The following is a 17,319-nucleotide window of genomic DNA, read 5'->3' on the forward strand; positions in this document are numbered from 1 at the left end:
GAATTTTTGACATGATGGATGGAAGATAGATATGTTTAACTGACAAAAAGGATAATACAGGCAAGAGAAGATGGTAAAAATAAAGAATGTTTATTCTGTCCATCAAGATTTTCAACTAAATAATATGCATTTATTGAGCTGTATTCAACCTGCTTCAATGCTGCTGTCACATCATTGCAAAAATTTTAACTTTTGTTTCAAGAAAGCAATAGAAGGGAAATATTTATTGTTATTTGCCATTAGTAAGCAATGATGAGATTATACATTCCACTGTAGACCAACATCAGATATTCCACGAGAGGATTATTCATATCAATTGCATGCCCTCTAATGGATGTTTGGGTCTGATCTTCCCAGAGGGAAGCTTTTTCTGAGACAACCATCAAAGTGAGCAGATGCATTTCAACCAGCATAAGCTGCAGGCCATCAGCTCAAACAAGGTACAGCAACCTCTATTATCACACAGGCAAACACAGTCTTTACAAAAGACCTTGGCAATACTTTTGGGGCAGCACAAGGCATGGCGGGGAAAATGTCAGCTGAGATACTAGTGATGATTAGGAGATGCCGGTGTTGGACTGGGGTGTACGAAGTTAAAAATCACACAACACCACGTTATAGTCCAACAGGTTTAATTGGAAGCACACTAGATACTAATGGTAATTGTAGTGATATTGTGCTCAGGTGACTTATGATCTGCAGCTTCTGATCAAGCTATGTTATGGACAGACACCTAGCAAATTTCAGGGTGAGGAGAGATAAACTGACTCTCAGTTATTCACTGGCTTCATCAATTGGTTGCAATAAGGTTAATTTGAAAAGGATCCCTTTACTTGTGGACACCTTCCTCCAAGACCAAATGAATTTAATATTTTTAAAAGGACCCAATTTAACCAGATGCTCTTGAATTTACAAAACAAGTTCATTAATTGCTAATCAGGAGAAGAAATGCCAACACAACACATATACTTATTTCATCTCTCAAGGAGTCCAAAAAACTAAAAGATAAAAAGAGGATCAGTCTCTGAATTGTTCTTGAAAAGTGGGCAAGAGAGGGTGAGAGATGGGGACAGGGAGAGGCAGAGAGGGATTTCCCTTCATTGTACCTACAATGCAGGGGTGGCTCAAATAGGTGATCTGAAAAGCACTTGCCTGCAGTACACTACAATCCAATCCAAACACTTAACATCCAATCAATAACATACACAGAGTAGAGTCACATTGTATAGCATTTAGTTTTAAACCCTGTTTTGTATATTCCTGGAAGGTAAGACACACATGTTTGTAAAAGCTAACTTTGAATGGGGGTTAGTCAGCACTTCGTTACTCCTGAGATTTGTTTGAAATTTCCCTCATACTTTACATGTGGTATTCCACAGGTTTTACACAGGACTTTGCCAAAATATTATGGAATTTGCACTTTTTAACCCCTGCAGCATTCCTTTCTTAAAAATACAAAATATTGCAAAAATTGCAAATAAAGATGGAAAAAAATCTATATATTGGTTATAATAATGGATTAGAATCCTAATGAAATGACAAGGAAAGCAATCAGGAATTGGGGGGTGGGTGTAGTTCTGCTCAAGAGACAGCAAAATAAATGGTTAAATTAGATCACTGATATCTGCAAACTAATTCTTAACTAACATTATATGCCTGCTTAAAAACCTTAGTGGTAAGAGTCATAGAGCACAGATACAGACCTTTTAGTCCAACCAGTCCACAACAGTCATGTTCCCAAACTAAACTAGTCCCACCTGCCTGCACTCAGCCCATATCCCTCCAAATGTTTCCATTCATGAATTATCCAAATGTCTTTTAAACATTGTAACTATACCCACATCCAACATGTTCTCTGGCAGTTCATTCCACATATTCTGTGCAAAAAAAGTTGCCCCTCATAACCTTTTTAAAATCTTTCTTCTCTCACCCCTAGTTTTGAACACCCCCACCCTTGGAAAAAATTTAAACTTATCTATACCCTTCATGATTTTTCAATAGCAATAAGGTCACTCCTCACCTTCCTATGCTCTAGTGAAAAAAAGACCCAGCTTTTCTGATCCATTTTTATATTTCAAACTCTCCATTCCCAGCAACATCCCGGTAATTTTTTTTTGAACCCTCTCCAGTTTAATAATATCCTTCCTGTAACAGGGCGACCAGAACTGTTCAGAGTACTCCAGAAGAGGCCTCACCAACGTCCAGTACAACCTCAACATAACATCCCCATTCCTGTACTCAAAGGTCTGAACAATGAAGGCAAGTGTGCAAAATGGCTCCTTAATCCCCGATGATGCAAATTTCAAAAAGAGTTTTATACCTGAACCTTTAGGTGTCTATTCTACAGCACTACCCAGGGCTGGATTTAATTGTGCAAGTCCTGTCCTTGTTTGTTATGACCTCACACCTAGCCAAATTAAACTTCATTTGCCACTCCTCAACTCACTGACCCAATTAATCAAGATCTCTGTAATAACACTCTTCGCTGTCCACTATACCACCAATTTTGGTGTCATCTGCAAACTTATTAACCATACACCATATAATCTCATCATAATCATTTATATAAATGACTAACAAAAGTGGGCCCAGTGGAACACCATGTGATTCAACTTCACTAATTACGCTACCATGCAGAACCTTGTTAAAGGCTTTACAGAAGTCTAAGTAATCTATTATGAAATAAAATTGAGTATAGTCAACATTAAAGTAGCAAAATACATATTTCAGCATTAATAATCATGCTTTCTAAAAATCATTCATTAAGCACAGTGGTTTCAGAGTTTAATGATGGAATACGAAAGTGACTAGACTTCATTGGCTAAGATACACACTAGTTCATTAAGGTTTTGAAAAGCTTTAGGTAGGTTTATGATTAGATTAAATTAGATTCCCTACAGTGTGGCCAAACAAGTTCACACCAACCCTCCGAAGGGTAACCCATCCTGACCCATTTCTCTCTGACTAATGCACCTCACACTGTAGGCAATTTAGCATGGCCAATTCACCTCACCTGCACATCTTTGGACCACGGGAGGAAACCAGAGCACCCGGAGAAAACTCACGCAGACACGGGAAGAATGTGCAAACTCAACACAGACAGTTGCCCGAGGCTGGAATTGAACCTGGGACCTTGGTGCTGTGAGGCAGCAGTGCTAACCACTGAGCCACTGTCGTTTATATGGAGTTATAAATTCAGAAATTACAGAGAAGTGAGGCAAGAATATTTGTAATAACTGAGTCAATGCAATATTCTGAGATCTACACGAAAGTACAAAGAAATGTCAAGTAATTATGAAAACTTAGATCAGAAAGTATTCTGATCTTCAGCTGATTGGAAGCTTGAGTAAGTAGTTTAATATGCTAAATTCTATAATAAAATAAAAGATGAAGAACGTTGTTATCTTAACTATATTAGCCAAACGGTCACCTGTTAATAAACTAAAAAATGGAATACATGATGAAACTCTAAGTTTACAATATAGCAATGGACAATAATAAAATAATGGTTAACTAATCCAACCAATAATAAAGTAATACCAAACTAATCAGGTTGGCTGAGAAGCGGTTTCACCCTGTTACAGGGTAAAGTAATCAGTCAGAAGATATACCCTATGATCAGTAACTAGTCAAAATTATATGTCCCAAAGCTTGACTTGAACACAAAGCTTTATGTAAACGCAAGTCTTATTTTTCAAATAATCAGTTTTTAAAAAATAATTCAAAGAAAATCAGAATTATCTAACCACTTAATGCTTTATAATTCAAAGAAGTCACTCTTTGTCAGAACTCAGCTTTGGATTGCAGAATCAGTTGGTACCCTTTCCGTTAATCAAACCAATGTGTATTTGTTGATTTTAACATATAAACTTTCCAAAGCCAGATGACGAGAAATTAAATATTTTGTCAGAGGTAAGTTTTTGCAGTGAGAGCACATTGAGAATGTAGAGAAAGGTGTGTCAGTCCTTATTCTGGTGAGCAACATCTTTTATTAAAAAAATTATACTCCCTACACAAATGTGTAGGAGACAGAACTCCCACAATACTGCAGACTTGATCTTGGCCCGAAAAACAACCCCCCCCACCCCGCTTCCCCAACCAGTGTCACCAAGCATTGTTAATAACATATGGTATGCATTTGTATAATTGAACTGTTCATTATGTTAGTTTTTACTGATGTCAAAGATAGGTGAAGATTTTTATGAAGGGAATTTAAAGACAACTTTTGGTATTTGAAGGAAAGTTGAAGGCACAGCTTCAGTGCTGAATGTTTAAGATAGCTAGATTTTAAGTTGTACATGTATCTAAGAATTTTGTGGGGCTCAAAGAGGTCGCAAAGATTGGAATGGCAAGATTTTCCACTTATGCTAGCCCCAGACATGGGATAAAATCCTGTAACCCCCTTTATTATGAAAATATCATTCCCTTCAGAAAATAACCAGTGTTATTTTCCATATATAATATTGGACATTGTGAATTTTACTGAAACAGAGTTTGATGGTTTGCTTCAGGCATTTGAGAGACTAGGAAATGCACTAACACCTATGTGAGCTCATTCACATAAAGCATTTGCACCTCTCAAAGAAAACCCCGTGAATAAGATTAGAAAGACTGGACATTTCAAACACACACCACAAACGTCCAATTTTAGGCTCTGAGGAAAATAGGGAAAAATTTGTGAAGAAATATACTACAGATCTTGAAGACTACAATGTCAATGATGAATTTCAGTCATTTTATTAAGCATAAAATTTAGTTTTCTGCTTCCAATAATTTAGATTTCTATATTCTTGCTTGTATATTTTAGTGCAGAAAAAACATAACATATTTGCTATCGAAGCACAACAGTTCATAATTTTAATGACTGATCAAATTCCCACATGCAAGAGTGAATTCACTGAGCTCCTAAAGGAAGGTGTATTTTATTTTCACTCTGGCTTCTTTGTTTCCTCACTAGGACTAACAAGATGACTTCAAAATTTAGACGTGAGAAGTTAAAAGCAGAATATAAAATTAGATAGTGAAGAAATGACATAACCCCCGACTCTGATAACTATTGCTTTGTTGGTAGAAAAATTGGTGGCAGCTAAGTTATTCCTTCTAACAGATACTTCAAAGATGCAATTTGGTCACCACTGTGTGAGACAGAAAGCATTCTTCCACCAAAGCATATCTGTGACCAGCTGCAACCTAAAGTGTTGTCCAAATGAAAGGATCATCCCTTTCTCAAATGCCACAGGAAAAAAAGTTTCAAGACTTCATGGGGAGGGAAATCCTCCAGCACCTTGAAGGATGTAAAAAAAATTCTCATCCAAGTAACAGGTTCAAACAAAGATCCAATTTCCATCCCAGTCTGTCACAGAATTGTATTTCAAAATACCAGCAGTCAAGTGCCTCTGGCAAATCAGTAAATGATGTGATTACACTAACATACAGCCTGGACCTACCTGGTAGACAAAAGTTAATTTCTGATTTATTACCAGAAGAATGTAATTCTTCAGGTTGCCCAAGGCAGTTTCATTTACCATTTCATACATAGCTCCAATCTCTTTGTTAAATATTTCACAGCCATTGATTCGCATCATCGCAAGTACTTGAAAGTTCAAAACTTAAATTGTGAACAGCAAAACTTAGCTCACTCAGGGCTGAACTTTCTACAACCAGGACAATGTAAACAACGGTTGGAAAAATATGTTAAGATGGGGAAAACAAGATTCTCAATAGCAAGGGAATAAGTCTGATTTTGAGTGCAAAGATTGAACATTGAGAATCTCACTAGTAAGTTGTGAGAGGCCTATTTGAACATACTAATGTTCTTCCACATGGCAGAGCAAAACAAGATGACAACAATTCCTGTCATGAAAGTCGAGCAAGCATCTTGAAATGCCAGCTTACTCAGCCAGCTTGAACAGCGTTCCCCAAAACTGCACGACATGTTCTGGGGCAGCAACCACCTTTATCCCATAATTTGGCCTCAGGCACTCACCAGCCTCATCACATCATCATGGCACATCTCAAACTCAGTGAGAATATAGATCCAGTTCATTCCCGTAATTTAGAGTGCAGCAACAACAATTTGCATTATCATGGTATTGCCAACTTACTTGTGCACTGGGATAGGTATGCGTTTCATGAATTGGAACAGGGAACACCCCAGGGCTCTCACTTTGTTTGTACTTATTTGATACTTACAGCACCTATGCTTTTTTTACTTTGTCACCTCAGGTCTAATGAGGCAAGGGGTTTCAGAGGCAAAGGCACGGGAAAAAAGTGCCCTCAAAAGCTGCCCCTTTGCCTTGCATCCAATTTGCCTCAGATAGGATTAAATGGATACCCCCATTCCACTTTCCCAACCAGGCAGACAGGTCTTCATAGTTATCAAGCCTGGAAACCAATTATAGGGAAGGCAAATAATCAGACCAATGGTGAGCCAATTGCCTTAAGTGGTCAGTTAAGGGATAATTACAACCAAGTTTGCAAATGCTCAGGCTCAGACAGAAACCAATGGGAGAGTTGAATGTGTTATGGATTATAAGTGGGTAAATGAAGACAGTGACATTCCATAAAGATAAAGCACCTTTTAAATTTCATTATTTTGTATTGTGAGCATATAGCAAAGTTATGTACTTGAACAGAAGCATTTAGAAATATTCCCTGAATTAAGTATTATAAAAGCAAGACATTAGCATCAATCTGAATGGCCCAAAGATGTTTATTTGGCCTTAAGTCATCTGCATGTCAATTTAGCAATTGGTGGGTACTGACAAATAAGAGTTTGTAAGCTGTTATTTACTACTGCTAAATGCTACTTTTTGAAATGCTATTGAATTCAGCAATGATTCAGTTTTTCTCTTTATATCATGGAACACTATCTTGAATAAAAATCATTTTATGTTGCCTGTGAGCAAGAATATTAATAAATATGGGTACCAAACTGCTACAGAGATATTGTTCCAATTTCAACCATCTTTCCATCCTCTTCCATCAGAAAACATCAGGAAGATGAAACATTTCAGCTCAAATTCCAAAAGGGTTTTGATCAAATGCATATCTTAAGTTGTGAACTGGTTTTCCTTACAAATTCTTGGCTAATAACAGATCTATTGTTATTGTTCAAACAGCAAGAGAAAGATAATATGTCATATCTGCAAAGCTGGGATTACTGAATATTGTACTATAATAACCTATTTTAAAAACTTCATTGTTTACTGTGGATCTTAACACTAGAGGTAATTAGCCCAAGAACAAGTGACCACATATATAAAGGAGGTTGAAACCTAAAGAAATGAAGCTAACACAATGTAGCAAATACAAAAATATTAAACAAAATATTTTCCATTGTATATTTGAAAAAAAACCCACAAATTAAAATAACAAGATGCAATAGGATTTGCTGACTTCAGAATGCTCATTAAAGCCAGTTATGGATCACCTCTGTAGCAAACACCTAAAACTTGCCTATTTTTATTTCCCCTCTTCCTCTTAAAATACATTGTTTCCAATTCCCTCCCTGGAATTTGCTGACTGAACACAAATATGATTCAAATATGCTACTAATCACTTTTACTGCATTCAATTATGTTCATGAGAGAGTGGTTAGTGATGCCAGGACTTCTCCCAGAAACTTGCTCAATCACTCTTCTTAAATATGACAAAAACCTTGGAGACATGGAGTTCCTACTGATCTCTTGTGGACATTAAAGTGGTACTTGGGCAAATTCGTATGCAAACTCTTTGCCAGCACTTCAGAAAGATATTGAAGCAGGGGAAGTATGAGATGCACGTAGGTTTGCCCAGTTTTGCCTTCACACGAAGTAAAACATGATATAAACAGAGAAATATATCTACTGCATCCTGTTATTTCCAGTTTAAACTGTTTTTGCCCTAGAAATATGTTCTATTACAGTCATACTGATTAGAACATGCTGTACAGGGACAAGTTGAATTTTATTGCAAAATCTAAAATATTAAAGTTAAGATAAAATTCAATAAAACGAAATACATGGATTTAGGACATTTTTGGGAAGAAAAAGCAAACCTCCATGCAGCCCATTTAGACAACAATCAACAGTGGAGTTTAGTTCCCTTCCCTCTTTGAGATACAATTGGAGCCTCTGAAGGCAGTCTTAGTAGTTACATAAAGGAGGCCTTTGCCATCACAGGCTTATGTCTGATCACTTGATACAATATCTCATCTAGCCTACCCTCAATTGTTCAATTGTGCATTTTTCCTTTTGTCAACAGTTTCTATGTCCTCTTGTCACAACAATACTAGTAAATTACTAAATGTGGCTGAATTGTTCTGCAGATCTGGCTAAATGCCAGTGGAACACATTTGAAACTCATCTACTTTCAGAGTATATCAGTAACAAACCTTGGAGACAACAGTCGACATCGTGGGGTTGTTTTGTGGAAAACTATCTAGTTTCACAGGCACACTAGCATCTGGGAATTCCCTGAGCCTTGGGTTCAAATTAAGTTCCTTGAATTTCTCTTTTGCTACAGAAATAAGTGATAGTACTTTTGACGTTACACTGCAGCAAACCAGTTATAGGTGGTGATTATTTTCTGTTTATATGGCTAAGCATTCAATGCTCTGAATTTTCAGCAGCTTCAGGTTACCCAATAACTAATATCTACTATATCCCTGTTTTGACAATTTCAGAAATCAGGGCCATAACTTTCCTCATTGCCTGTGGAACAATGGCAGTATTTGCCTTGAGGAGCTTAACCCTCCTGGCTAATATTCATATATCTAAGCTGTATCAGCATGTACCTACAAGCTATTTGACTCAAAGACATCATGGTTGATGTACATTTGTCTCCAGCCAGGTACCTTTACCTGCTCTGGCAATGCTTACATTATCAATGCAACATAAACTAAGATATGGGTAATATGGTATTGAAAGATTAATCAGACATTATTACAGCTCATTAATATATATTTTTACTTACATATTTTTATATACACACACAAATATGATGTTCACAGACACTCAGTGTCTGAGCTGACACAGAGTGGTTCTGCTATAAAAAGTTCCATACTCCCAGAAGTATTATCCTTCAAGGGGCCCAAAACAAAGATTAAATCTCAGACTTTTTGTCTCCAGTTCAGATTACAATATCACAAGCATCATCCTCTCGCATTACATTCTCACTTTCTTCTAACTTCTCCCTTTTCACAATTGGTGCTCTATAAATCATGCTCTCTCTGTGGTCTGGAATTCTCTCAAAATCTCTTCATCTTGCTCCTAACCTTCACAAGTCAAATAAAAACCTTTTCATTTGTTCATATTCGACCTTTTCCCAAATTATTTTTCTTGCCTGATTAGCATGGTTTTCTGTAACATGTTTTTAAACTTCTTTAGATGTATAAATATTCAAGTTGATGCTACTGCTGTATCAGAGCTGAAAAATGTGTTGCTGGAAAAGCGCAGGTCAGGCAGCATACAAGGAGCAGGAATTCCTGAAGAAGGGCTTATGCCCCAAATGTCGATTCTCCTGCTCCTTGGATGCTGCCTGACCTGCTGAGCTTTTCCAGCAACACATTTTCAGCTCTGATCTCCAGCATCTGCAGTCCTCACTTTCTCCTACTGCTGTATCACTCAGGGAAGGATCAGTGATTACAGTCCATATTCAGATACAATGAGGAGGGCCTGAATGAGAAAGTTTGAGCCCAGCCTAATTTAGGCCTGGAACTTCAAATATTTGGAGATCATTCAACATTCAGTAAGAGCATGTCTTATCTGTATCAGCACCAGTGTAAGATGATGTGAGGGTTGATACAGCGACAATGGGGGTAGATCACAGGGGAACTATGCAGTCACAGATATTGTCCTCATTCTCCTCCTTTCTCAAAATGTGTTTTCAAAATTATTGAAAATGAAAAGTGTAGTTTTCTCAATGGCTGTTGTTAATGCAGAAGAATCCATTGCAATTCATAGTTCCTCGGGCTGGTGAGGCCAGAAACGGGGAGATAATGGACTTGAATGTGTGGCAGGGGAACTGGTGCAGGAAGCAAGGATTTAAATTCTTGGATCACTGGGGTATGTTTTGTGGTAAGCGTAAATTATACAAGAGAGACAGTTTGCACCTTAATAGGTTGGGGACCAGCATTTGGGCAGGCAGTTTTGCTACGACAATGCAGTAACGTTTAAACTAAGTAGTGGGGTGGGGGACAAACTGGATGTTTAAGAAGGAAATTGAAGGGAAAGTGAGAACAAGGGAAGTCAAGAAAGACAACGGTATCAATGAAGCAGAAAACTCAAAAAGGGATCATGCTGTAAAGTTGAGTGAAATAGGAGTTGATGGGAAGGGTGAAGGCAGTAACAAATTAAAAATACTATATATGAATGCACAAAGCATTAGAAATAAGATGGATGAGCTTGAAGCTCTTTTGGAAATTGGCAGATACAATATTATGGGGATAACTGAGACGTGGCTTCAAGTGGACAGGGCCTGGGAAATGAATATTTAAGGCTACGCGTGCTATCGTAAGGACAGACTGACGGGCAGAGGGGGTGGGATGGCCATGTTGGCAAGAGATGATATTCAGTCCCTTGCGCGGGGGGACCTAGAATCAGGGGATGTAGAGTCAGTATGGATACAGCTGAGAAATTCTAAGGGTAAAAAGACCCTCTTGGGAGTTATCTACAAGCCCCCAAACAGTAGTCTGGATGTCAGGTGCAAGTTGAATCAGGAGCTGAAATTGGCCTGTCGCAAAGATGTTACTACAGTTGTTGTGGGGGATTTCAACATGCAGGTAGACTGGGAGAATCAGGATGGTATTGGACCTCAACAAAGAGACGGATTCTTAGAACAGCTGGTACTGGAGCCTACCAGGGAGAAGACAATTCTGGATCTGGTATTGTGCAATGAACCAGAATTGATCAGGGACCTCGAAGTGAAGGAGCCATTGGGAAGTAGTGACCATAATACAAGAAGCTTCAATCTGCAATTTGAGAGGGAGAGGGTTCAATCGGAAGTGACAATATTTCTGCTGAATAAAGGGAACTATGGAGTTATGAGGGAGGAGCTGGCCAAAGTTCAATGGTGCAATACCTTAGCAGGGATGACAATGGAGGAACAATGGCAGATATCTCTGGGTATAATGCAGAAGATGCAGGATCAGTTCATTCCTAAAAGGAAGAAAGATCCTAGGAGGAGGTATGGGTGGCCGTGGCTGACGAGGGAAGTTAAGAAACATATAAAGTTAAAAGAGAAAAAGTATAACATAGCAAAGATAAGTGGGAAAACGGAGGACTGAGAAGCTTTTAAAGAACAACAGAGGATTACTAAGAAGGAAATACACAGAGAAAAAATGAGGTACGAAGGTAAACTGGCCAAAAATATAAAGGAGGATAGTAAAAGCTTTTTTAGGTATGTGAAAGGCAAAAAAATGGTGAAGACTAAAATTGGGCCCTTGAAGACAGAAACAGGGAAATATATTACGGAGAACAAAGAAATGGCAGAAGAATTGAATTGGTACTTCAGATCTTTGTTCACTGGGGAAGACACAAACAATCTCCCTGAGGTAACAGTGGTTGAAGGATCTGAACTGAAGGGAATTTATATTTGCCAGGAATTGGTGTTGGAGAGACTGTTAGGTCTAAAGGTTGATAAGTCCCCGGGGCCCGATGGTCTACATCCCAGGGTACTGAAGGAGGTGGCTCGAGAAATCGTGGAAGCGTTGGTGATTAACTTCCAGAGTTCGATAGATTCGGGATCAGTTCCTGCAGATTGGAGGGTGACTAATGTTGTACCACTTTTTAAGAAAGGTGGGAGAGAGAAAGCAGGAAATTATAGACCAGTTAGTCTGACCTCAGTGGTGGGAAAGATGCTGGAGTCTATTATAAAGGATGAAATTACGACACATCTGGATAGTAGTAACAGGATAGGTCAGAGTCAGCATGGATTTATGAAGGGGAAATCATGCTTGACTAATCTTCTGGAATTTTTTGAGGATGTAGCTCTGAAGATGGACGAGGGAGATCCAGTAGATGTAGTGTACCTGGACTTTCAGAAAGCTTTTGAAAAAGTCCCACATTGGAGGTTAGTGAGCAAAATTAGGGTGCATGGTATTGGGGGCAAAGTACTAACTTGGATTGAAAGTAGGTTGGCTGACAGGAAACAAAGTAGTGATAAACAGCTCCATTTCGGAATGGCAGGCAGTGACCAGTGGGGTACCACAGGGATCAGTGCTGGGACCGCAGCTTTTTACAATATATATTAACGATATAGAAGACGGTATTAGTAATAACATTAGCAAATTTGCTGATGATACTAAGCTGGGTGGCAGGGTGAAATGGGAGGAGGATGTTAGGAGACCTGGACAGGTTAGGTGAGTGGTCAGATGCATGGCAGATGCAGTTTAATGTGGATAAATGTATAGTTATCCACTTTGGTGGCAAGAACAGGAAGGCAAATTACTACCTAAATGGAATCAATTTAGGTAAAGTGGCAGTACAAAGAGATCTGGGTGTTCTTGTACACCAGTCAATGAAGGTAAGCATGCAGGTACAGCAGGTAGTGAAGGCGGCTAATAGCATGCTGGCCTTCAAAACAAGAGGGATTGAGTATAGAAGCAAAAAGGTTCTTCTGCAGCTGTACAGGGCCCTGGTGAGACCAGACCTGGAGTAGTGTGTGCAGTTCTGGTCTCCAAATTTGAGGAAAGACATTCTGGCTATTGAGGGAGTGCAGCGTAGATTCAGGAGGTCAATTCCTGGAATGGCGGGACTACCTTATGCTGAAAGAGTGGAGCGACTGGGCTTGTATATCCTTGAGTTTAGTAGACTGAGAGGGGATCTGATTGAGACATACAAGATTATTAAAGGATTAGACATTCTGGAGGCAGGAAACATGTTTCCGCTGATGGGTGAGTGCCGAACCAGAGGACACAGCTTAAAAATACGGGGTAGACCATTTAGGACAGAGATGAGGAGAAACTGCTTCACCCAGAGAGTGGTGGGTGTGTGGAATGCTCTGCCCCAGAGGGCAGTGGAGGTCCAGTCTCTGGATTCATTTAAGAAAGAGTTGGATAGAGCTCTCAAGGATAGTGGAATCAAGGGTTATTGAGGTAAGGCAGGAAGAGAATACTGATTAAGGATGATCAGCCATTAACATATTGAATGGTGGTGCAGGCTCGAAGGGCAGAATGGCCTACTCCTGCACCTATTGCCTATTGTCTTCAACACAAAAACAAAATACTGCCAATGCTCAAGATCATAAATGAAAATAAAGATAGAGAGAAACGCAGTAGCTTTGGCCGAGTCTGAAGATTCACATTGAACTCGAAACGTAACCCTGTTTCTTTCTCCATAGCTACTGCCAGACATGCTGAGCTTACATCACTATAATCCATGGGGTCTAAAACAGGTTTTAACCTCCTAATTTACATATGTAAGGGATCCAACATCTGTTCGAGGCAGCCTTTAGGGATGGTTGAAAAATATTCTGATCTTAAATTCAAAGGTGACATATACACAGGCGTATAACTCAGTGCTAAAGTCAGTGAGTGCTAAGAAAACAAGCAGAGTCAGAAGATGCATGTCCATGTCAATTCAGAAGCAAGCATCTGACATTGGTACATAACTTACATATTTGTCCTTGCATACAAAGTGACCTGGCAGAAGTCATGGGGTCTGACAGCTCCAAAGTACTAAAGGCCTGATGTTTTGATTGAGTTAATCAGTGGGCATGCATGATCATGTGCCGAGACTGGATAACTAGATTTGTGTGGATGAAGAACCAAGAAAACTAGAGTCCATGGAGCAGGCAGGATTGTGTAGAAACAATGGCATGACGACTGGGACAGGCATTCAGTGAGCTGCAATAATCAGTTTTACTTTATTAGGAATTTGTGCTGTACGGTTTTGCAATGTAGAAGGGGATAATTGGAAGTTGGATGTAAATAGTTGGGGCTCTAATATGATGCAAGTACATGGAAATTGAGTAGCAGAGATTCTGAACTCACCACTTAAGGCTTGAGGACAGGACAAAGGAATAAAATTTTGTCTTCAACGGCGAGATTCTGATTTGTTTTTCATCTTTACCCTATTTGCCATGACACTTGCTACACCAGGGAGAGGTATTTTCTGCCATTTGTAAACCATAATCTGATTTTTGGGAAAATTCTTTGAAACTTTTGATTTCATGAACAACCTGTCGGTTCTGTGACTCTTTTCAGTTTTACCTTCAGGCATCAAAGGATACAAGATGGAACAGCAAAGTGACTCAGTGAGCACTGCTGCCTCATAGCACCAGGGACCTGGGTTTGAGTCCAGCCTCTAGCAACTGTGTGTGGGTTTGCATATTCACCCGTATCTACGTGAGTTTCCTCTGGGTGCTCTGGTTTCCTCCCACAGTCCAAAGATGTGCTGGTTAGGTGGATTGGCCATGCTAAATTGCCCATTGTGTCCAGGGATGTGCTAGCTAGGTGGGGTGTGGAAGCGCCAGTGTTGGACTGGGGTGGACAAAATCAAAAGTCATCTGACAAAGGGGCTACACTCCAAAAGCTTGTGATTTCAAATAAACCTGTTGGACTATAACCTGGTCTTGTGTGATTTCTGACTCTGGCCAGACGGATTAGCCATGGGAAATGCAGGGTTACAAGGATAGATTAGAGGGTTTGGTCGGGTGGGATGCTGTTTTGGAGCGGGGTGGGCGGCGGTGGTGTGCACTCAGTGGGCTAAATGGTCTGCTTGGACATTGTAGCGATTCTATGATTAATGATACAATGAAGATAGCTGATAGACACTAAATAGCATATTATGGCTACTCCCATTCAAATGGGCACGTAACTATTGGAATTTGTCAGTATGAAGAGGAAAGAAAAACAAAAATTAGGTAAAAATAAAATTAATATCTGTTTCAAATGGAAGGGATTTCTAACTAGAATTGTCAACATGTAGCATTACCAATATATTTATAAATTTACAGAATTGATGCCATAGGCTATTTGCAAAAATGTGAAAATAATACCTTGCGCAAACTGAACAGCCAAACTTTTTGAACTCAATAAAAAAAATCAAGATAAAGATGAGTAGTGCTGTTCCAAATTGAGAAAAATAGTTAGTACACTTTTTTCTGCCAGATGTTATTTGAGTAACATATTAAACAGATTAACCTCTCCAACAAGGCCCCAAAACAAATGACTTTTTATTGTACGTCACTAATGGGGAAATGTGCTTCTTAGTAGAGCTTGTCATTCTTAGCACTGTTAATGAAATTGGGTTGGAAGGAGGGAAAGCAGAACCAGATATTCTTGAGATGTTAAGATGCCTTTTTGAAAAAAGCCACATTACTGAAACAAATTTGTAAATCATGTACAGTACACAAGATTGTGTTTTTGTCTGCTATTTACTAACCTGGTGAAATACCTTGGAAAGCTTTTTCAGGCTGTAATGCTCATTTAGTGCATCGGTTTTGAATGGGGCTGTGTCCAAATTTAAACTTCTTTTTAAAATTAAAAATAAAAGCCCTGTTTACTTCTCTTAGTACTTAATTATTATTACTTAGAAAGAAAAAATATTAAGAATGCGCATATAGATCACATTTCCTATGTCTTTTTCTGGGTATTTCTTGCTAAAAGCAAAACCATACACACAAAAGGAGTTAATTTATTCTATCATACTAATTATTCCCACTCCTCTTTTACAGCCTTGCAGTAATTTTATTTTTCAGATAGGTATCTAATATGTTGAAAATTAGTTGAATCTGATTCCACCATCCATTTCAGATCATAAATTACTTGGAGGAAAATATACAATATATTGATTTGTCCTTCCCCATTTGTGCACCAGTCAGATAGCTGTGTCTCCTCTAGTTACTGGTTTACCTATTCAGGCCTGTTGAAAGGTCTTGTTCTCACGTTTGTTCTCCAAGCATTGCCACTCAAATGTACAGAGTTAGAGTTAGTATGGATCGTATATAGGTGTTGACAATCTTGTTTCTGAGGCAGAAGACGGTTAAAACTCTGCTCTCAAGAGATGGATGTAGAGTTTAATCTGGGTTGACACAGCAATGCAGCATTTAGGAAATGCTGCATTGTCTGAGGTTTCATTCTTTGCAGTAACTTACTAAACCGAAAAGTGAAATCTACCTGTTTTGATGGACATTTAAAACTGTATTGAGGAGGCTGAAATACTGCAAAAAAAAGGGTGAGATTCTTAAAGTTAAGATTTAGTCATTGATTATCCAACTTCAGGCTACAATATTGAATCCAAATGGATTTTAAAAATAAGTGTTTTCAGATAATGAATCTTCATATACTGTACCTTAAGTTTGTCATATCTATCACTCAGTGAGGAAACCTGGTGCTCCCGGTGGCGTCCTACAAGTTTGCATAAGGCACAGATCAGCTGATCATCCGTGACACAGTACATATTCACCTTTTCATCTTCATGCTCCAGACACATCAGTCCGTGGAGGTGAGAGTCCGGAATGGGCTCAATCAACCGGTGGCCAGTGAACGGCTTCTTGTTGGGGTGGGTGGCCCGGAGGCACCGGTCACAGTAGGAGACCTCACAGGTCACACAAGTCTTGACGGCATCTCGTGGTGGCTCTTGCTCACAGAACTGGCACTGAACCCTCTCAGAGGACATGGTGACAGGATCCTTGTATGGCCGGTCACGGCGACATTCACTGGGGGAGTTGGGTCCACTCAGCGAGGCTTTCTGAAAGCGATCAATGATGTTTTGCAGAGTTACATTCCGCTTCAAGCCCTCCAAGCCGCGGTGGTTCAAAGAGATAACATATCGGCAGGTCGGACACTGGAAGGCAGCAATCGATTGGATCGTCTCGTTGGAGGTGCAGTGAGAAACGAGGATCCGGTGGGCGCAGTTAAAACACAAGCTGTGGGCACACGGTAAGAGCAGAGGATCTTCAAATAGCTCCAGACAAATTGGGCAGGTTAATTCAGATTCAAGTGTTTCCATCTTCAGGCAAAACAAACTTGCATCACCAGCGGTACCCAGGGAAGCTGGTCAGCAACCTACAAGGAGAAAGAGAAAAACATCAACTTAGGTGGACCACACACCATTAAAAGTATGGCATAGATCTTTCCTTCAACTATGCCTATAATCTTAAAATAAAGATCAAGACCACTATTAAGGAGCATTGGTTCTCCTGAAGTTCATTAGGCCTTCCGTCATATGGGAGTGAACCTGAAAACCTGTGCTTATTGTTGGGCTGATGTCAACATTAATTTATGGTGTAAGTTTTAGAAAAGCAAAATAGATATGATAGGTTCAGGTCTTGCTCAGTTCCAAGTGACCCCTGCTGAAATTTCCATACATATAGATATCATATGAAAAGGGTATC

The 17,319-nt window shown here is 39.3% G+C and overlaps 1 protein-coding gene across 6 annotated transcripts in view; it reads right to left on the bottom strand.

Annotated features, from left to right (window-relative positions):
- Nucleotides 1-17,319, bottom strand: part of LOC140495881 (probable E3 ubiquitin-protein ligase MID2) — a 389,997-nt gene that overhangs the window by 98,094 nt on the left and 274,584 nt on the right. For 5 of the 6 annotated variants that reach the window (XM_072595110.1, XM_072595107.1, XM_072595108.1 and 2 more), the window contains one exon: nt 16,275-16,990. In XM_072595110.1, the coding sequence (XP_072451211.1) occupies nt 16,275-16,934 (660 nt within the window). In that variant the 5' untranslated portion in view covers nt 16,935-16,990. The remainder of the gene's footprint in view (nt 1-16,274; nt 16,991-17,319) is intronic. The other variant, XM_072595112.1, reaches the window with a different exon arrangement.

Source organism: Chiloscyllium punctatum, chromosome 25 (assembly GCF_047496795.1).
Source record: "Chiloscyllium punctatum isolate Juve2018m chromosome 25, sChiPun1.3, whole genome shotgun sequence".
In the NCBI taxonomy this organism is placed as follows: domain Eukaryota; kingdom Metazoa; phylum Chordata; class Chondrichthyes; order Orectolobiformes; family Hemiscylliidae; genus Chiloscyllium; species Chiloscyllium punctatum.